This window comes from Metarhizium album (assembly GCF_000804445.1).
Source record: "Metarhizium album ARSEF 1941 chromosome Unknown scaffold_29, whole genome shotgun sequence".
Classification (NCBI taxonomy): domain Eukaryota; kingdom Fungi; phylum Ascomycota; class Sordariomycetes; order Hypocreales; family Clavicipitaceae; genus Metarhizium; species Metarhizium album.
The window spans coordinates 86,705-108,428 of NW_024467603.1; the positions used below are offsets into that span (position 1 = coordinate 86,705).

The 21,724-nt window shown below is 53.5% G+C and overlaps 5 protein-coding genes across 5 annotated transcripts; 1 reads left to right on the forward strand and 4 right to left on the reverse strand.

Moving 5' to 3' along the window:
• Positions 1 to 424: 424 nt before the first annotated feature.
• Positions 425 to 2,166, forward strand: MAM_07255 (WD40/YVTN repeat-like-containing domain protein; the record flags this gene model as incomplete). The annotated part of the gene is made up of 2 exons (XM_040826053.1): positions 425 to 1,866; positions 2,001 to 2,166. The coding sequence occupies 2 exons, from the start codon at positions 425 to 427 to the stop codon at positions 2,164 to 2,166; spliced, it is 1,608 nt and encodes a 535-aa protein (XP_040675902.1).
• Positions 2,167 to 3,338: 1,172 nt separating this feature from the next.
• On the reverse strand, positions 3,339 to 5,186 carry MAM_07256 (Ankyrin repeat-containing domain protein; the record flags this gene model as incomplete). Its single annotated transcript, XM_040826054.1, has 1 exon — positions 3,339 to 5,186. The coding sequence occupies one exon, from the start codon at positions 5,184 to 5,186 to the stop codon at positions 3,339 to 3,341; it is 1,848 nt and encodes a 615-aa protein (XP_040675903.1).
• A 3,093-nt stretch (positions 5,187 to 8,279) lies between these two features.
• MAM_07257 (CG2839-PA like protein) lies at positions 8,280 to 10,973 on the reverse strand (the record flags this gene model as incomplete). Its single annotated transcript, XM_040826055.1, has 4 exons — positions 8,280 to 8,772; positions 8,854 to 9,719; positions 9,975 to 10,158; positions 10,783 to 10,973. The coding sequence occupies 4 exons, from the start codon at positions 10,971 to 10,973 to the stop codon at positions 8,280 to 8,282; spliced, it is 1,734 nt and encodes a 577-aa protein (XP_040675904.1).
• A 576-nt stretch (positions 10,974 to 11,549) lies between these two features.
• On the reverse strand, positions 11,550 to 12,092 carry MAM_07258 (uncharacterized protein; the record flags this gene model as incomplete). The annotated part of the gene is made up of 1 exon (XM_040826056.1): positions 11,550 to 12,092. The coding sequence occupies one exon, from the start codon at positions 12,090 to 12,092 to the stop codon at positions 11,550 to 11,552; it is 543 nt and encodes a 180-aa protein (XP_040675905.1).
• Positions 12,093 to 18,874: 6,782 nt separating this feature from the next.
• MAM_07259 (Aromatic-ring hydroxylase-like protein) lies at positions 18,875 to 20,584 on the reverse strand (the record flags this gene model as incomplete). The annotated part of the gene is made up of 7 exons (XM_040826057.1): positions 18,875 to 19,038; positions 19,106 to 19,330; positions 19,389 to 19,498; positions 19,553 to 19,631; positions 19,687 to 19,751; positions 19,810 to 20,096; positions 20,177 to 20,584. The coding sequence occupies 7 exons, from the start codon at positions 20,582 to 20,584 to the stop codon at positions 18,875 to 18,877; spliced, it is 1,338 nt and encodes a 445-aa protein (XP_040675906.1).
• Between the last annotated feature and the right edge of the window lie 1,140 nt (positions 20,585 to 21,724).

Sequence of the window (21,724 nt, forward strand, 5' to 3'; positions counted from 1 at the left end):
AACATATGTACCCCCAGACAGCAAAGTCATCCTGGGAATCGTCGTGTTCGGCAGCCTCTTTCTTACACAATATCAGAATTGACCTCGGCCATCTCCAAGACAGATCAAGCATTCTTCTCCGCGCCGCGATCCTGCGACGGAGTCAACACGTCCATCCCGCAGTGGAACCGTGAAACTGGTAAGGCCTTGTTTCTTTCGTCCCGGATGTCCCCAGATGGATATATGCATACATGTACTACCTCTCTCTTCCTCCTCGTCTGGCCACGGGCTGCGGCGCGAGGGACGGCATGAATCCCCGCCACGGGGGTCCGTTTGCACAGACTGGAATCCAAACGTAGAGAGAACTGACTTTGCATCTTTTTCCCCCGCAAGATGAAACAGGAGTCGCGTGCGTCCAGGAACTCCCCCAACCCGTCGGGAACAAATGCGCCGCCTCAGGGCACTCATCAGCGGCGGCATCGCGGCCGCGGTGGAGAACGAGTGCAGAGACGGCAACGACGATGACCCTCAGATTGCGGCAAGACAATCACGTCAATCGGCGCCGGGCATCCCCAGCCATCGACCGGACGGAGAGAGCGCCATCGACACGGTACCCAGGCGCCCTTCTTCTTACTACGAAGAATCCTGCCCATCTAGTCGACGCACCTTCTCCTGCGCTTCGTCTGCAAACTACCCGGCTTACAGCCTTCACCTGGCGGGGGATAAACCTCTTCCGCCGCTGCCTTTCAGAACAGCCAACAGCCCCTCGGGATCCGTTGGACGTCGCCCATCAGAACGATCTGTCGAGAGCAGCGGACGCTCGTCTCACTATTCCGACGGGTCAGGAAGCCTTGTGGCCGGGACGACCCCGTCATTCTCCTTCACCTCGCCAACGTCTACGCAATACTCGGCCCCTTCTGAAGCTCAGCATGGTGACCAACGTTCACAATTGTCTTTGGAGCTGTGTCTCAAGAGCTTGGTGGTGTCGCAGGACAAGCGCATCAACAACAGTGTGTACTACCTGGACATGTCGTCCACATCATCAACACTAGCTACCAAGCACGGCAACAACATTGTCAAGGTGTGGTCTCTCGCGACCGGCGGCACCGAAAGCGTCATCAAGTTCTCGTCGTACACGGAAGCGCAGTCCCGCTCGCGTGACTACCTCATCCGAAGCCATGCCATCCTATCAGAGACATCCAGCCTGGTTGCCATTGCCACCCGATTCGGCAGATCCGTCGAGATATGGAACTGGGAAAGAAAGAAACGCCTGCAGACCCTCGACAACGCCGACCGCTGGTCCGTGGGCAAGGTGGAGGTATGCCACCGCGTATGGGGACGGCTGGCCACGTACCAAGGCCGAACCGGCGTCATCGACTTGTTCGCGGCAACGACGGGAAAGAAGCCGTTTGTCAAGATGAAATCCATCAGGCTCGCCGAGGCAAGCCTGCCCTTTGTCCCGCAGTACCCCGAGCTGGCCTTGTCGCCGACGAGCCCGCTCCTCGTGGCCGCCGCTGGTCCTCGGCCTCCGCGGCGGGGACAGCCGCCGCCGGACAGGGAAACCCTGCTGGTGGCATGGCACACGCACGACAACGGCCTCGCTGGAAGCAAGCCGTATCGAGTGGCCCGGCCGTGGCAGCACCGCGAGATCGACACGGCCATCCCGTCCGACCTCGCCACGTACGGCAGCGTCGTCGTGTCCATCTGGATTCCCGCCACGTTCCGCGCGGTGCCGGCGCCAGCAGCTCAGGCCGCAACGGGGTCCAACTACAAACTCGCACCGGTCCAGGTGTCGTCTCGGAACGTCCTCGTCTGGGACCTGGCCGCAAGCTCGACCAGGACGTTCGCCATCCCCAACTGCACATCGTGCATCTCGCCAGACTGTCGGTATGTGGCGTACTGCCACGCCAGCGGCGCCGCGATCGGTGCCCGGGGGACCATCGCCGTCGTCGACGTCATGTCGTCGCGGGAAATCTGGTGCTGGCCGGACCGGAATGCCACGCCCGGGATCGCGGTCCGAGGCCGGGCCTGGAGCAGTTCGACGACCTTGGCCGCATCACGGAGCTGGCGTTCTCGACGGACAGCAAATCCCTCGTCGTGGGCGACAGCGACGGCCGCATCGGCATCTACCATGTCCGCGCCAAGGTCGACCTTGAGAGCCCGCCGAACTTGGCGACGGCGTTTTGAAATACAGAAATATCCGGAAAGTGTAATCCATACATGGCATTGCCGCCCTCTCTCACGCTGCCGTCGTCGATATCCCGTAATCCCCATCCCCAATTGTCAGCTGGTTCTGGCTGATTGTCCCCTTCCCCTTTATTTAGCCTACCTTACTTGATAATAATCTACCCTATTTTCTCAAATTTTACTTCACACCAGCTGATCACGTCTAGAAGGTAGCTGCTAGTGCTAGCATCATGGTCCCAAAACTACCAGCCTACGCCATCAGGGACGGAACAAACGACATGTTCTTTTGTTCTCCTCAGCATGCCGCGATGCCATCTTCCACCATCTCTCTGGTTCCATGTAGGGTGCCGTATCAGGACTCAGGAGCTGGCCTCTACTCCTTGGAGGGCCTGCTTCTAGGCTTGGCCGGCCTCATTTGACGAGCACCGCCACCGTATGTCCTAGATAGTTTCGGGTGTCACCGGAACGCCGCTCACTATTTGTTACAGGAGGCTGTGGAGGGGCCTCACAAAGCTTCGCGTCACAACGGCCATGAAATGCCTCATAAGGACTGCATGTTAAGCCCGCAAGTAGTACGTTACCAGAGGGCAAACGCAGTGCGCTGGAGAAGAGGGTGGATTCTTCAAAGAGAGTTGATTGCGTATGTGTTTCTCCATGACCTGCTAGGCCGATTTGAACGCTGCGTTGGGACTTGCGATTGACGGTTCTGGACGATGCATCGTTCGTTGATTGCCTTTACGCACTCCGATACCGGCCATTCGACGGATGCTGTTGGCAGGGGCTCTTCTGGACCATGCACCTTGCTGGCTCTACTCTGTAACTACCATGGATATTCGGTAACCCCTGTCCTGAGCAGCGCATTACCACGGATGAAGGCGTCCCGGGGGCTGTTCGTCAAGCTTACAGAGTGTGCGTTTAGTCCCAATAAGCTGGCGTGGTGTGCAACTTCTACCAGGGTGTGAAGCCATTTTTTATGTGCCCTGTGTTCAGATACTTGCTCTCTCGTCCAACCCTCGTTGCAGGAAATTCATTTGAATCCTGACTACTTCCATTAAAGAGAATACAAAATACGTCTGAGAACCGGGTATCTTTAACAGCCTCGTCAACACCAAGACATCTACTACTTCGAAGCGCGGCACAAGCTTGGGCCTTTGACCCTATCTGCTTCTTGCTTAAGCTACTCTGCTGCAAGAATGGGGGACAAGGTCATGACTGTTATCGCGACACCGCGCGCCGGCTTCATAGCACTCGGCACAGACAAGAAAGAAGCCACCGTCGCACATGGGACACTCGTACGAGACGGTGCCGAGTACCGTGCATCGAGTACACACCTCGCACCAGCAGGCATCTTCGACGAACTTGGCTGGAACCTTTTCGGGCTCCATGTCCTCATCCAACTCGACGCCATCATGGTGCAGGCTGACGTGTTGCCGGACGAGCTGCAGTAGGTCTAGGCTACCACTTCGTTGAGCCCACCAAAGCAAGTTGTGTCCAAAGCCATCCAGATGCTTCAGCGAATAGGATTGCGCGGCTAGCAGTCGGCGCACAACCGCTTCGTGGCCATTTCTGACGGCCGAGAAGATGGGTTCCGAGCCATAGGCATCTGGTATAGTCAGTGACGCCCCCCTTGCTAGGAACAGATCCACCATGTCGGCATTTCCTCTCATTGCTGCATGGTATGAGGCACTGCGTCCGTTGTTGTCCCTCAAGTCAAGATCAATGCCCGGGGTTCTTAGGAGCAGCTCGACGAGTTTCAGGTGATTGTTGTGTACAGCAATGTGAACAGCGTTCCAACCGCATCTATTTCCTACTGCTGCATCAGCGCCGTTGGCAAGCAGCAGCTCGGCTACTTCAACATCGCCGTTTTCTGAGGCAGCATGCAAGGCCGTTAACCCGCTACGGTTTGCTGTGAGCACGTCGGCGCCGTGGGCGAGGAGGGCCTTGACAACGTCGCAATGACCTCTGTCTGAGGCGATGAGGAGACATGACCAGCCGGAGCCGTTGGTTGCGTGAATATCGGCTCCAAGGTTCAGCAGCAGCTCAACCATGGCAACGTTGCCAGCTCCAGAAGCGAGGGCCAAGGGGGTCCAGCCATTGTTGCATGTCGAGTTTACATTCGCACCCTTCTCCAACAAAATCTGCACGACGGCCACATGACCACTGTCCGAAGCAAGCGTGATTGGTGTCCATCCATTGCCACAGGCCAGAGCAACGTCGGCACCCTTTGCTACAAGCGTCTTTACTGCTTCTGCCATGCCCTTGTCGGCTGCCAGTGTCAAAGGGGTCCAGCCATCTGCAGTTGCAGCAGCCGTGTTCGCTCCTCGGTCCAGTAGCAACTCGACCACATGGGCATGTCCAGCATTGGCGGCGGAATGCAAGGGCGTCCACATTTGTTCGGCGGTTGCGTCCACGTCAGCTCCGTGTGCTAGGAGAAGCTTTGCGACGTCGAGATGTCCATTGCCGGCAGCAGACTTTAGAGGTGTCCAACCCAACTCGCTCGGGACCGACACGTCTGCGCCTGCAGCCAACAACAGCTTCACCACTTCGAGGTGGCCATCGTTGGCAGCTACATTGAGCGGCGTCCAGCCGGCGTAGTTTGTCTGTAAATGTGCATTTGCAGCGAGAAGCAGCTTGACCACGTCGGCGTGGCCCTGCCTCGAGGCGGCCGCCAGGGACGTCCAGCCGTCCATGTTGATCACGTTGACATCCACCCCAGGAGTGCAGAGCAGCAGGTTGGCAAAGTCGACATGGCCTTTTTCAGAGGCGATGGGTAGCAGCGCAAACTCGTGGACCCTGACGCCGACGGAAATGGCGCGTCGCAAGGTCTCTATTCGGCCAGTCTGGGCTGCCCACACAAGAGCGGACGCCCTGGAGTTGCGGGCATTGTATCGATACAGATGGGTGATGAGTAGATTGTAGAGTCGCTTGTTGGACCGGCCAAGGGCATCAATGTCTCGCTCGGCGTCGAGGAACTGGGCCACGGCTACCAGCAGCTCGTTAGCCAAGTCAAGCAAGGACATTGTAGAGGTCAAGGAAGAGGGTCAGGGTCGGGCGAGACACAGCAATCGCATGCCACGAGAGGGCGGCTCTGCCTCTCTCGTCCAGGACGACACTTGTGGTCTGAGGGGAAAGTGGTCAACCAACCCACCTTGGATGAGGCATGGCCATCTCGGACGAGGCCAGTCGAGATTCAAACCGATGACGGTGGGGATCCAATCCACAATGACGATTGGTCCGGACGGGCTGCTTGCCGCAAGACAGACGCACGAGACCACCAGATGGTGAAGCTGTGCGTCACAATCTAATTTTTTTGTTTTTTTCTGAGGCGAACAAGGGGAGGCGAACAAGGACGGGCAAAGACGGGCAAGAAAGACGAGACAAGCAACGGCTAGTCCAAGGCCAATCCAAAGGGGGGGGGGGGGGGGGGACAGGTGCTCGACCAAGCCGGCGAACCCTGACGCAACCCGGGCCAGTCGGCGGATAGATTAGTATTGAAAGCCGTCTTGGCGAGCTTGCACCCCCGTCGGAGTTGCCATGTGGATTGTGGTCTTATGCCATGAGCAACCCATGTATTGTAGGACCAAGTCGTCGGGTCAAGGCAAGGGAGAGGGACATTGTGGGATCCAGGTCACGACGACTTCGACGATTTCCATGGCGGACAAAATTTTGAGTGGCTCGCGTCGACCCCAAAACAGGCGGCAGGGTCGTAGCAGCAGCAGCAGCAGCAGCGGCAGTGCTAGTGCTCCGTCGTCGTGCCTACATTGACGCTTGACCAGCTGAACCGTGCCTCGCGTGATAGCAGACGTGTCAGCTGTGTGTTTTCTTTGTTGTTTTTTTTTGCACCACGTTCCTACCTAATGTGCAAAGACTGCCGATTTGAAGACACCAGCAGGCTATAGGGTAGCGCACCGACGCCGCCTTAGTCAGCGTGACCAGGATCTACGAACCGTGTCACACAAAACTAATGAAAGAAGGATTCATCCATGGCCCAGGCCGTCTCCATTTCCCGACCTTCGAGAAAACCCCATCATCGGGCAGTCCGCGGATACCAAGCGACGGTTTGGCCTATCGCACGTGTCTACCCATCAAGGCACAGACGGCGTACTTCTGAAACCCCGCTCACGAAAACTCCAAGCCCCGCGCATCTCCACGTCTCCATAGAAAAAAAAAACGTGCAAGCGAGTATCCATAGGACACGCCTAGCACAACGTGGACGCGGCCTGCCATGATGTTTTTAGTTTATACCTTAGGGCTAATAAAGCTAGCAGTACGAATCGCATCGGTTTGGGCAAGGCGCAGACAGCACGTCCAGAACGGCAACTGCGTGCATTTCGGCTGGCCGAAAAAGATTCGGACGTGGGACAACTACTACGTACAAAGTGTACGACGCGTATCGGGCCTGCCTTTATTGTCCTTCTTGAGAAGCATCGTGGCCATGGCTAGTAGTCTATTTACAAACTCGGAGATGAGTGGTAGCACCTGCTTGGCATCAGTTTGGACATGGTGCAATTACAATTACACCGGGCTTGCGTCAAGTTCGACGGCCTTATCCAAAGCCTATGAAGCTCTGATTCAACGAGAGAACAAGGCCGGGAGCACTCGTTCCTGTGTCCGATTTCACACACTTATCAAGAGTAAATCTCGAGCGCTTCGCCGAAGACCACTACTATACCAGCCTTGAAGAGAATATTCTCGATGCACCTTTCGGACCAATCTGAAGCGAGTCTTTTTGCCAATTGTAGCACAGACGTCATCGATGGGTCTTATTCAAAGCCAAGATATTCTGGAAGACCATGTACTTGGACAAATCCCCAAGTTCGGTACCTTGCAGCCGGCGCTAATCCTACGCCAAGAGACCCATCGTGAGTCCATCCGAGTCCCGTTACACTTGCCAAACATATGAAAGCGTGGAAACAGATTTCACTCCGTGTTTGCGGCCGAAATGGACGTGAGTTCGAGGAAGCTGGAATTTGCAACATGAAGTTTGCCGTGAGTTGAGGTGGAAACTCGGGCAATCGCCAACAAACCAACCATTCTTCCATGATATACCTCGAGACCCCCGACTGTACATTATATTTCCTTCATCTTCCACTCAGCCTCTCGGTCTCTCCTTGTATGTATTTTTTCAGCTTCCATCTTTTCAACAAACCCTCCTCGCCAGGTATCGGATGCACCACGAGGTGACGGCCACTTGCAGGCTCTGTATCCGCCACCATGAAGCCACATGCCTATTTGGCTCCTGCACTCCTCGGGACATCAGTTTCCGCTGGACAAGATGGATGGACAGTAACGACCATTGTCCACACCGTCACCACATATCTACCATATGAGCAGCACCGTTGCTCTGCCCTCTTTCTTCTCAGACCGGGTACCTCTCAACTCCCCGCAGCAGCATGCCAACCGGGAGCCTGCTGTATGCAAGTTGTGAAGGACAATGACTATATTCAAGAGCTTTTTCCTACCGAGGGTAATGAAAAGGCGGTTCCTACTGTGAAGCCAATAGGGCAACCGATAATGGCCCTTGACGAAACTAGAACCCTGTCACAAGTGCCACGCCAGTCTTCCCATGGCGAATGGATTCGCACTCAGCCTCTAGTTTCTTACACGGAGGAATGTACCCCCACAATTACAAGCTCTAAAACTACAAATAGTAGCACTACGGTGACGGCAGACTTCTCTGCTGGTCCAGAGACTTATGTCACGTCCATCTCCGCACACGGACTCAAAACTTCCGCGATGCTCGCGAGCCCTGCTCTGGGTATATCCTCAGGTCAAGAACCGAGCATGTCAAGATCACAGTTCGGCCCCAAGTCTTCAACGAGCACGGCCGAGAATCACAGTGCAGCTTCGTCCTCAAAAGAGCGAGTGAGGGTCTCAAATACCTTGACTTCCCCAAATTTAGCAGTGTCAATGGAACCGTCTAGCACATCCACAACCGACGGTTCTTCTGGACCTCTCTCAAGCTTGACAACAGCGTCAGCTAGTCCTACGTCGTCAAATCCGGCTCCATCGCAGCTTGCCAGCCCCTCGCAGCAACCTAGGTCTTCTTTAGCCGCCAGTTCAAGCAAGGCATCTTCATCTGACCCCGAAAGTAGCAAGCAGCCCTCAAGCACCTATGAGCCTATATATTCGAAGTCATCCACTTTGTCGCAGCAGCTCAGCCTCCCGGCTTCTGCATCATCAAAACGTGATTCTTCATCCGCGGGGCCTTCAAGAAAACCATCTTCCAGTGTGAAAGCACCTGCCTCCTCGGCACCACCCGCGAGCTCATTGGAGTTGCGCGTATCAAGTGGTGCTACGTCGACACGTACAGTTGATGAATCGTGGTCAAGCATGGAGACGTTTGCGTCACTGATGAGCGCTTCCGAATCGAGCTGGAGTAGCACTGCTATGGGGAAGCCGGCAAATGGCAGAATTATTCTGAATACGATCTCTTCCAGTTCACCATTGCAGCCGAACAGCTCACAACCCTCACAAACCTCAAGCTCCTTCACACGTCCAACGAGCTCCCAGAAGCCGGTTCCGTCACGCCAAGTCAGTTCGTCCGAGACTCGGAGTGCCAACCGACTCTCCCACACACAGGTGTCTGATTCGTATATGATGCCACTGAGTACCCAGAAGCCAAGACCTTCCGAAATTCTGTCAAGCTCTCAAAAGACTGGCTCGTCGATGCTAATTAGCTCAGACGGAGCAAGCTCATCTACGCGAATGAACGGATTGCTGTCCTCGAATCCCCAAACACCTGGCTCTACGACGCCACAAAGCGCACAAAAGGCCAACTCAGGGAGACCTAGTAGTTCCGGCAAAGCAAGCTCATCCATGCCAGTTAAGTCATCAGTATCCGTGAGCTCTTCAGTGATAGTTAGCTTCTCAATGTCAGTCGTGTCGTCAATACCCGTGAGCTTGTCAGCACTGGTTAACTCATCGATGTCGGTAAGCTCCGCAAAACCGCCAAGTTCGTCGATGACTGGCAACTCGCCGATGCCAGGAGTCTCAACATCAGTCAGCTTATCAATGTCAAGAAGCTCGACAACAGCACTTAGCTTCTCGATGTCTGTGGGCTCATCGGTGGTAGTCACCTCCTCAATGTCAGCCACCTCGTCAATACCGGTGACCTCGTTGATACCTAGCAACCCCCCCGTGACTGCGAGCTCGTCAACGCCAGTTGGCTCAGCGAAACCGATAAGCCCGTTGATGACAGGCAACTTGTCGATTCCCATACACGTAATATCAGCCAGCTCATCAACTTGGAGGAGCTCAGTAAAACCGCCAAGCTCATGGAGCTCATCAACGCCAATTATCTCACCAGTATCAGTGAGCTTAGCGAAAGTACTTAGCCCATTGATCAACGTCAGCTCATCACTGGTAGTTGGCTCCTTGCCGTCAGTCGCCTCGTCAATATCAGTCACCTCGTCAACGACAGAGGGCTCGTCAAAGCCACCAAGTGCGTCAACTCCAGTGAGCTTATCAATGCGGCCTAGTTCCTCGACATCAGTTGTCTCGACAATGTCAGTGAGCTCGTCGATGCCTAGCAACTCATCGATGCTAGTGAGCTTGTCAACTTCTGTTAGCTCATGGAGGCCAACCAACTCGCTAAAGCCTGTTAATTCATGGATTCACGTTAACTCAGAGAAACTGATGACTTCTAGCAAAGGAAGCCTACCGATGCTAGTTCAGCCAGTTAACGCTTCCGTGCCAGTGGACTCGTCGCTAAGTTTGAGTGCGTCAATTCCACATAGCTTGACAATGTCAATGAGCCCGACGAAGTCAGTTAGCTCGTCAACAGCAGCTCAGGGCGTTCAACATACGGGGTTCATGGCTCCAGGAAGTTTGCAGAATACCAGCTCCAGCAGGGCAAGCCCATTGATGCCTATGAGCTTTTCCATGCCGATCAGTTCAACAGCGCCGATACGTTCCAGCAAAATAAGTCTATCGACGCCATTCACTTCGTCCATGTCAGTGAGCCCGTCAATGACAACCAGCTCGTCGCCGCTACGTAGCTTGTCAGTACCAGCCAGGAGTTCTCAAGATCCAAGCCTTATTGTCCCATCAAATTCGCAAAATGCCACATCCAGCACGGCAAGCTCGTCGATGCCGGTCCGCTCGTCAATCCCTTCTACCTTGCCAACGCAATTGAGCCTAATACGCCCATCTAACTTCGACAAAGAAAACTTGACAACGCCGTTGAATTTATTTGTGCTAGTCAGCTCATCAGTGCGGGTTGGCCTATCAATTTCACTCAGCTTAACACAGCCAATCAGTTCAACCAAGGCAACCTCCTCGATACCGTATAAGAGTTCTCAGCATAGCTCGGAGGGAGCAATGCCAACGGTGTCAGTTAGCTCAACAAGATTACTTAATTCGACCAGAGCAGGCTCTTTCATGGCGACAAGCGTATCGATACCGGTGAGGTCCAAGATGACAACGAACTCGTCGATGTCAGCTACGAGTGCTCTCAAACTAAGCTCCGTGGATCTACCAACTTTGCAAACCGCCGGCTCCAGCATAGAAATATTAATAATGAAAGCTAGCTCAAGGAAACAAATCAATTCTACCAGAGCGAATTCATTGATGCCAGCGAGCCCATTGAAGCCAATAATGTCAGAAAAGACAAACCTATCATCGTTGAACAGCTCGTCGATGCTCGAAAAAACTTTAATGCCAGCAAACTTATTGAAGGCAGATGGCTCGAAGATCACAATTAGCTCAAAAATAGCAAGTAGTACTGCTAAAGCAAGCTCAACGAAACCAATCACCCCGACCAAGCTAATCCCACCGAAGCTAGAATCCTTGACAGGGTCAATCATTGCGGGAAGATTGAACTCATCCACATTAGGGGCATCGTTGATGTCAGCTCATAGTTCTCAACTATCAAGCTCGACGAGTCTACCGAGTTCACAAAAATCCAGTTTCAGCAGGCCAAGCTCAACTCCGACTCCAAGCAGTTTAAACTCATCAAGCTCAATAGCTGTATTGAGCTCGACAAGTCCAAGCTCTGGTCAGACGAGATTTTCGATACCTATCAACAGTTCCGAGTCACTCAGGGCGCATCTTTCCAGTTCCTCAGAAGTACCAACAAGCTCACAAAAGCTGAGCTCCCCACTATCTTCTTCATTTTCAAAGACACTCAACTCCTCGATATCTGTCATTTCACGCTTACGAAGCTCATTTCTCTCCACAAGTAGTTCGCAGTCATCCAGCGCCCTGCCTTTCATCCTCTCGGCATCACCCTCTGGCTCGAAAATGCCAGGTACATCAGTCTCAAAGGGCTTGTCTACTCTGTCCAGTCCGATTAAATTAAGCTCATTTATGCCTGCAAGCAGCTCACCACCACCAAGTATTACGTCCTCCAGGTCGTCTACAGCACCGAATGTTTTACCGTATCAAAATTCCACAGCGCCTCCCTCGAGCTCGCGGCAGCTGAACTCAAGACAGTCCAGCTCATATAAGGCCACGGCCACGAGTACTTCAAGCCCATCAATTACAATGATTTCGGGTTCATCGATGCCATTGACGAGATCTACAAGTATAAGCGATTTAGCATATTCTTCAACCTCGCAGATGCCCAGCTCATTGACCTCAATCACCTCTAGTGTAGCAGGCTCGTCGACGCCAGCGAGTAGCTCGTCTGTGTCTTCAAACGGCTCACAGTCACTGAGTATGACACCTTCAAGCTCACAGACTCTGAGGTCATCCTTGTCTGTCTCAAACAAGAAAGGGTCTAACTCAACGACACCGGCGGGCACATCGATTCCCTTTGTTCCCAAAACAAGCTCAGAAATCTTGGCAGATAGCACCACTGTGCCTTTGAGTAGCTTGCAATCATCGAGAATCATAAATTTAGGGTCCTCTATGCCACTAACAGGGCCGCAAAATCTCTCACGCCCCTCCGCGTCTTCAAGGTTTAAGAAGCCCAGCTCGCCCATCCTGATCGATTCTAGTGACGCAGAGGAATCGACTTCCGCGATTAACTCATCCGTGTTCACGATAGAATCACAGTCAACAGTGATACCGTCGAGTTCATTCGTTTTACCGAGTTCTAGTTTTCAAAGTTCCAGCACAATTCTCTCGAGCTCCCAGCGTCCCAGATCGAACGAGACAAGTCCAATGAGCAGCTCACAGCCATCAACAACCAAGACATCAAGCTCAAGAAAAGAAAGCCTTTCTACAGCCACGAGCAACTCACAGCCATCAATCATTAAGGCATCAAGCTCTCAGGCAACACGCTCCAATGTGACTACAAGCGGCCCACGGCTATCAAGAACCAAGGCATCAAGTCCGAGTCAACAAAGCTTGTCTACGGCCACGAGCAGGCCACAACTAACAAGGAACAAGGCATCGAGTTCTAGAAAAACAACCTCATCTCCAGCTACAAACGGATCGCAAGTATCAAACCCCAAGGCATCAAGTACTCAAGTGTCAGGATCTAGGACAGCAAGTTCATTCATGGCTACGAGAAGCTCACAATTATCAAGCACCCAAAGATTAAGCGTCAATGCGTCGAGTTTATCGACTACCACAAGCAGCTCACAGCTTTCCGGCGCGGAGGCACCAAGCTCACCTACTTCAAGTACCGAGGCATCAGGGAATACGGCGTCGAGCGGTACCAAATCATCAAGTCTCAAACAATCAAGCACCGAGGCACAAAACATGAAAACACCAGGTTCACCACCTACCGTAAGCGGAACACAGGTACCACGTCTTGAAATCATGGCTGCTATTACGAGCAACAAGGCATCAAGCTCAAGAAAGGAAAGCACGTATACGGCTGTAAGCAGTTTACCGTTATCAAGCACCGAGGAATCAAGCACCGATGCACCAAGCTCAACAGCGGAGGGCTCGTCTGAGGCTATAAAAGCCCCACAGCCAACAAACACCGAGTTGTCAGGAAACAAGGCGTCAGGCACCAGGGCATCAAGTAACAAGGCGTCAAGTCCATCAATAACTACAAGCAGCTCACAGTCGATGATGTCAAGCGGGACTAGTGTCTCGTCTGCTAGCAACAGCTTACTCCGATCAACCGACCAGGCATCGAGCTCATCGCCTCTTGCGAGCATCAAGATTCCCAGTACGAAGGCATCAAACTCGAGTAGAACGAGTGTATCTACAATTTTAAGCAGCCCACAGACGTCAAGTACTGAGAGCTCAAGCGCCAAGACATCAAGCTCCAAGACGGGCTTATCTACGGGTACTAGCAGGGCGCGGCTATCGAGTGCCAAAGCAGCAAGCACTACGGTATCAAGCAATACAGAATCGAGGACCAAGGTGTCAAGCTTGATAAAGACCAGCTCGTCTGCGGCAACAAGCAGCTTACCAGCGTCAATCACAAAGGGACCAAGTACACAGGCATCAAGTAACAAGGCATCAAGCACCAAGACATTAAGTGCTGAGGCACTAAGTACCAAGGCATCGACTATTAAAGTATCTACTACTCAGGCACTAAGTGCCAAAACCTCGACTTTAAAAGTATTGCTTACCAAGGCCTCAGCTACTAAGGCATCGAGCACAGAACCGAGCACCAAGATATCAAGGAGCGAAACGTTAACTATCAAGGCGTCAAGTATTGAGATGCTAGGTGCCAAAGTGTCAACCACCAAAATATCAACCACGAAAACATCAAGCACTAAAGCATCAAGTACTGAAGCATCAAGCACTGTAGCATCTACAGCATCAAGTGCTACATCGTCGAGTGCGACAGCATCAGCATCAAGTACTAAATCATCGAGTACTCAAGTACCAAACGTCAATTCATCGACCAGTGTCGTATCAACTCCTCAGGTATCGACTACTAAAGCTCCGGCCACTAGGGCGCCAAGTATCAAGTCATCGAGTACTGTGTCAAGCACCAAAGCATCAATTACAAGGTCAACTAGCGTCGAGGCATCTAGAATCAGGACGGCAGTCGCCAAAACCTCAACCACCAAATGGCCAACCAGCAAAGCATCAAGTAATACGGCGCCGAGTGGTGATGCGTTAAGCAACAAGACATTCAAGACAGTATCAAGTGTGAAGACGTCAACCGCCCGGACATCAACGACCATGGCACCGAGTACGAAGTCATCGAGCACCACAATATCAAGTGCTGAAGCATCAACAACCAAGGGGTCAAGCGCAAAGTCATCTAGCATCAGGACATGGGCTACTGAGACGCCGAGCATTAAGATACCGAGTGTTGGGACATCGAAAGTTAACACATCAAGCAGCAAAGCATCAATTACGACGAAGTCGGCGAGCAGAACTGCATTGAGCATCAAGACGTCAGCCACTGTGACGTCAACAACCAAGATTCCAAGCACAAGGGCATCGGCTAGTGGGATATTGACGGCCAAGACAATGAGCAACAAAGCGTCCAGCACAAAATCATCAGGCATGAGGACATCGATCGTCAAGACATCAGCCACCAAGACGTCAAGCATCAAGCAACCAGCCAAGAAGATATCAAGTGCCAAAACCTCAACTGCCCAGATATCTCGTACCAGGACATCAATCACCAACAAGTCACCAGCCCCAAGCTCCCCTAGCCAACTAACTTCAAAAACGGTGCACTCTATCACTTCAAGGACAAGCGCTAAACCATCACAAACCGGGTCGTCGTCAAGCACCAAGACATTAAGCTCACGAAAGTCAGGCTCTTCTACAGTCACAAGCAGCTCACGGCTTTCAAGAACCCAGGCATCCAGCAAGGAACGCGCATCTGCTGCTGCAAACGCGGAGGCGTCGAGCTCATCTATGACCACAAGTCGCTCACAGCTACAAAGCACAAAGGCATCAAGCCCAAGGGAGCCAAGCGTGTCTACAGTCACAAAAACCAAGGCATCTAGGCCAAGAAAGACTAGCTCGTCTACAGTCCCAAAAACTAAAGCGTCCAGGCCAAGAAAGACACGCTCGTCTGCAGTCACACGCAGACCGCAGCTTTCAAGCACCAAAGCATCACGCCCACAAAAGTCAAGCCCTTTTACAGTCACAAGCAGCTCACAGCTATTAGGCACCCAGGCACCCAGCTTAGCGAAGACGAGAGTGTCTGCTGCTGCAGATACCAAAGCATCCCGCTTAAGAAAGACAGGCTCATCTACAACTACAAGCAGCTCACAGATATCAAGCACCAAGGCACCTGTCCCAATAAAGCCAAGCCTACCCGCTGCTGCAAATAGCAAAGCACCCAGCTCAAGAAAGACAAGCTCATCTATGACTACAAGCAGCTCACAGATACCAAGCACCAAGGCACCCAGCTCAATAAAAGCAAGCTCATCTACTATCGCGAAGTCTAAAGCGTCCAGCTCAAGAAAGACAAGCTCATCTACAACTACAAGCAGCTCGCAGATATCGAGCACCAAGGCACCCAGCTCAATAAAAGCAAGCCCATCTACTATCGCCAAGTCTAAAGCGTCCAGCTCAAGAAAGACAAGCCCATCCACGACGACAAGCAGCTCGCAGATATCGAGCACCAAGGCACCTGTCCCAATAAAGCCAAGCCTACCCGCTGCTTCAAATAGCAAAGCATCCAGCTCAAGAAAGACAAGCCCATCCACGACGACAAGCAGCCGCAACGCACAGCCAACGCACATCAAGGCGTCAAGCCTGTCCACAATTACAATCACGAAAGCATCAAGCTCATCGCCTGCCTCTACAAGCAGCCCCCAGGTGTCAAGCAAAAAGAAACGAAAAAGCAAAGGACCAGGAAAAGGGAAAAAGAAGACGAAAACAAGAAGAACAAAAACGAGAGCGTCAGAGACCGAGGCGCCAAGAATCACAGCAACAACCACCTCCTCAAGCCGCACGACAAGCGCATCTACAACAACAACAACCACCAGCACCACAACTACACGCAGGCCCCAGCCGTCGAGCACCAAGGCATCAAGCACGCCAGTCCCAAGCCCAACAAGCCAGACACACGCCACGAGTATGTCATCATCATCATCATCATCATCATCAACAACGACGACGACGACGACACCAACGTCGACGGCAGACCCCGGCGACGCAAACGCGCGGCTTTGCCCAGCGCCAGCCTGCCCAACGGGCATCGAGTGCGCCCGGTACACCAACCCGTTCAGAAACGACGCAAGCAGAGACTACAGTACCTTCCAGCCGTTGTACTTCAAGCGCCAAATACCAGTGGACACGCGCTTCGTGGACAGCATCAAGATCCGCGACACGGGCAGCAACCGGACGCTCGCCGACGCGACGCTCGTGTACCGCGCCTTCCTGTACGCCTGCCAGGACGGCTGGTACTCCTTCTACTCGTACCGGTCCGACGACATCACGCTCATGTGGTTCGGCGACAAGGCGTACCGGGGGTGGACTCGCGAAAACGCCGACATCAGCCAGTTCTACTGGGGCGACAACGCGCCGAAGCAGGTCAACAGGAGGCTCAAGGGCGGCACCTACTATCCCATTCGCGTCATGTGGGGGAACCTCGGCAGCGCGGCGGAGCTGACGCTGCGCATCCTCGACCCCCAAGGGCGAGAGATATTTGGCCAGACGCACTTGGGCGCGAGATACATGACGACCGAGGCCTGCGACGGGTCGTACCGCGCGTATCCGCCTTTTGGATGGGAGGTGTAGATTGTGTGTCTAAGAGTTTAAAAAGGAAGGGGGGGGTGGTGGTGGTGTGTGTGTGTCGTATATGTGAGCAAATATAGAGGGAGATGGAAATGCTCGAGGCGGATGGCAGACGGGAGCGGTATTTGTATTTCAATCATGGGAAATATGCCATGTTAATGTGTAACAACAGCACGAGCGTGTATGGCGACATGTTTGTTTTATTTTGTACATTTATTGATATTTTCTTTCGTTTTCTATCATGACTTTTCACAACTATTCATCTTCCTGGGTGCAGCGCCGATTCTCGACTGATCCCATGGCCCGGCTGTCTCGGGCAGTCAGGCCTCGTTAGCAGCACACGTCGTCAATGGCCAAATAGCCGCTCCGTTATAGTCCCGTCCAGCACGACATGTTTTCGACATTGATGGATTGGCGCTCTTGTGGTCAATTTGCCAACGTGGCCAGCGATTGCGGCAGCTGGGCATCACATCACCACGTTGCATGTGCCGAATCCCATCTTTGTTTGATAATCGCGCCTCGCCGCAAGCAGACTTGATTGGCTTGCAGGGGCTCACTACGTCGACGAGCATACCTTGTACTGGTACGGAGTAGTCGTCGGACCTTGGCCGGGCCAGTAGCGAGATGCTCTCGGCCACGAGGCAGGGCTGCCCGTGCAGGCGGACATGGGCATGGGTGGGGATGAGCCTCAGCGTAGCATCGAGGCGGATGAATGGCCTCGACTCAGCCTCAACTCAAACGGCGCGCACGCGTGCATGCGTCCGGCGTCATGTGCGAGCACGCAGGCGGCGGCGTGTTGTCCAACCGGAGATGCTGCCTTTCCACACTGTCTGACGACGTTTGGGCGGGCATGCGAGAGACAGCAAACCCTGGCAAGACGCTCGGACGGCACCGGGGGACCGGATAAAGAGAAACGGGACATCTGCTGGACCGTTGACGGCGGAAATGGAGATGAAGGACGATCCGCCGTCACGGCATCGTGAAGAACCGGGCGTGCGCAGTGCGCACCGCTCCACACTGGAACCCGGGTGACATCATTGGAGTTCTGGAGACGGTATGCGTGTAAATAGGGCCCCTCTGGGGGGGGGAGTCTTGGTCAAGTCGTGCTTGCTTGGCCTTGGGCTCGCGCCTGGACCTGGACCTGAATCAGTCTGAACATCGGTCATCGCCTGGAACCTCTGTGACCGTGCCGGCCCCGTTTCCTCCAACGCTCTCTCCTCCAGGAAGCCCAAGCCGGTCTCGACCTTGAGCCAAGACGGCGCACGAAATCCTGGCCCGCGCCTACGCCTCGTCCGACGTGTCTGCCACGCGGCAACATTGACGGCATCGACCCCAGCCCCGGCGTGCTCGACATGGCGCGCAAGACGCGCGTCTGCAAGTCCCTCGACGCCGTCGACATGTCCAGACCCATCCCGCTGCGCGACCACTCGTGCGCCGTCGTCGTCTGCATCGGCACCTTCACCCAGGGCCACGTCGGGCCCGACGCCATGTCGGAGCTGGTGCGCATCCCAGGCTCCTCGTCGCCACCGTTCTCGCCACCATCTGGGAGACGGGCGGCTATGCGGCCAAAGTCGCTGCCCTCGTCGCCGAGGCCAATGTCAAGCAGGCTCCAGGCTCGCATGGTTATTCTTCAAGTGCTCTAGTGCCAGTCTCTTTGTCTGTGTGTCTGATTACCGTTGTCGTTGCTATGCCCGGAAGAATCATGGCCGAGGCTGTTGCGAAAGAAAAGAAAAGGAAAGTTGCTTCATGGACATTGCCAGACAGAGTTCCGAAATCCGACCAATTTTTTCGAGTTTGGTTGCGAGCGCCAAGGGCGTAAATGGAAAAAAAAAATGAGCTGGCCACGCCATCTCAAGTTGGATGAGGACTTTCTTTTCTTTTTCTTGTTTCTTTTGTGATATGCCATATGGCATGGACGTCAGCTACAGTCAGTCTTTTACCCAACTATACTCTTGGGCGTACTCCGGATTAAGACCTGTGATTTCTCCAAATGACTGTCGTAGGTAAGCGCTCGTATCTGGTGCTTGGCGGGCCGAGGGTTGAGATCATCCAGTTTGTTCGAGACGGGAGTGGTGATGAGCAACAGGCCTCGCTAACGATGCCATGTGATTGACCCAACCTCAAAGGACTTCACAGGGATGACAAGTCAGTCAGTCACGCAATCCTTCAAGGTCCCGGGTACCCCAATAACGGAACCCTCAAAAAAGTCTTCTGGGAGTCTGAACGACGGGTCATAGTCCCTCATGGCTGCTAATGTTGTCCGCACGACGTCGAAGCCAAAGTTGTGAGTTATGATTGATTGGTAGTCTCCTGCTCAGGATTCACCTAATATTAGATGGACAGGACTTGGTACGAACAGCCATATTACAACACTTACGGGGTATTTCGTCCTCTCTCATGTAATGGCGTAGCTCGTCGCTTACTAAGCTTGTCTGATCCGAGCTGACGTTGCTGAGAATTTGAATAACGCTTGTTCTTCGGTGTCGAGTCGCGTAGTAAATCTCCAATCGCCTTTCGATGTCGCTTGGCATCTTTGCGCCACAGAGGATGATACCGAGAGCCAAACCATCTTCCAGTCCCTGGGCAGCGCCTTGACCCTGAACTGCTATAGTTAGCAGACCTCGGGGTGGAGCGCTTGATCATCTTGACGTTGAACTTACGAGGCAACATTGGATGTGCAGCATCACCAGCCAGTGTCAATCGGCCCTTACTCCAGGCTGGTAAAGGGGGTCGGTAGAGAAGCGGCCAACGCCTAACATCTGTTGCTTTGCTGGTACGTAGTCAGTAGTGATCCCTGCGTTGGCTCGGGGAATAGTTTGCTCACCTGATGACCTTGAGCAGTCTGTTGTCATATCCGGAAAACGTATCCAAGACGTAGTCGAGGTCAACAGTGGCATGCCAATCTAGGACCCGTCAGTGCGATTCAATCTTGAGGACGAGATTTTAAGTTGCACCGACTCTCTCTCTTGTCAATTTGGGCGTCTTGCTCACGAAAGAGGCCTACGAAATTCAGGAAGGTATTGCTTTTGCCGTGTCAGCCTCCATACAACAGCAAGTCCATGAGATGATGAGAAGACAAACTTTCGACAAGGATATACTACGAGTCTGCGAGGTGTGCCGGCATCATCAAATATGCGCATCAAACCGTCGCGGCCCTCGGTAAAGAATCTAGTTTCAGGATCTGCTTCTAAGTTCTCAACAGGGATGAGGAACCGATAGCAGCAATTAGCGTGTACGGGATCAACGGGCTCAACCTTTCGGCCCAAGATGGCCTCAGAAGCGAGGGAGTGGACACCGTCGGCGGCAATGACGAGGTCGCCACATATTTCGCGACCCGTGACGAGTCTGATGGACGGTTTTGAAGGATCCTGGCAGTAGTACGCTGTCAGTCCATGCATTACAGGCGACACGTGTTGAAAATGGTTGTCCATTACGGAACAAAACGTACGAATGCCATGACGGGCGAGTTCAGGTGAATCGTGGCCGGGACACCAGGACCGTCAGATCTGGTAGCCATCCATTTTAAAGCATTGTGTAAATCGACACGGTGGGAAAACCACAGGGGAACACCGCCAGCAGAAACCGCCGACCTTTCGCTGTAAAAATCAAATTTCGGCTCCAGTGTACACGGATCAATCAAGTGAACGCGCCGCGACATGACCCAGCGCCACTTGATGGGATCCAACCCCCAAGCCGTCAGGAACCTGGTAGCATTAGGAGGTACGGTGATGGCAGCACCGATCTCGTTATTCATCGATGACTTCTCGTATAAGTGGACGCAGTGACCAGCGCGTCGAAGCGAGATGGCCGCCGATAGCCCCGCAATTCCGGCGCCGACAATAATGACATGTAACATGGCCGCGGAGTTGTTGGGCGAATTCGAAACCGTTTGGTGTTCGACAAGGCATATAGCGAGGGATGGAAAGGCAAAGGGCAAGCGGCAGTTTTCTGACAGAGACGATGGCCAGCAAACCTCGGCTTGGGGAAAAGCGGATCTTGGTGGGAAGGTAAAACACGGTCATTCCAACCAACCGTGCTTGTACGGAGTAGAGGGCCTGGAGGAGGAAGCAGCGAGTATTTATTCTGAGCCAGGAACACGGCTCCGACTCGAGTCGGCCAGCAAGCTGCAACACCACCTAGAAATGCACCTCGGCGCTTGAGTAAAAACGGTCAAGTCGAGCGTATTTCTCTTTGGGTGGCGGCCCCAGGCGCTCTGGGGTGATACCAACGGACGCTTCATGCTCGCGAGGGGTGCTTTGGGCTTCGTGAGGGAGCAGCACGTCGTAATAACGGAGAACGGGAGCCGTCAGGTCAAACGAGAAGAGTTACTGGGGTTGGTTGACTGGGGTAGTTGCCAAAGTTGGCCGCCGATCGGATCGCATCTCGACTGGACAAGTCTGACTGGTTGAACCTGCTGCTGCAGAAGGCGCCACTTCGCGTGGCGGCGAAACTATGTGGTCAATACGGAGTAGGAAGAGTAAAATGCCTCGAGTCGTTGCCGTCGTTCAGCTTTTTTGGACGACTCGTGACAAGTGGGCGTCGCATCCCGGATGTGGGGTCGCGTTCCGTCTGGTTGGATGGCGGAGTGGAGGGATGATGGGGTGGAGTGAGCGGATTGTGGGCGTCCGTTCTTGTACTCCGTACTCTGAAAAGATTGGATTATTCTCCCGAGAGACCGAGGACACTCAGGTTCATGGTTTGAGAGGGGAGGGGGACCTCAGAGCTATTTTACCAAACGGAGCAGCAGTGCACAGATTCGGACTGCATCAGCATGATTGTGCCAGAGGCGTAGAGAGAAAACTGAATCACCAAGCACTGGGCATTCCGAAACATGTGCAGCCGACTCTCGGCATGGCTTTCGATTATTTGCGCCAGACCTTGGAAACCATGGTGCTGGCTACAAGATATGTTTAACCAATCTTTTGCCTGTATCACACTAACTAATACTAGGCCAGGTACAGAACCCGTACGCAGTACGTTTCAATGCAGCTCCTTT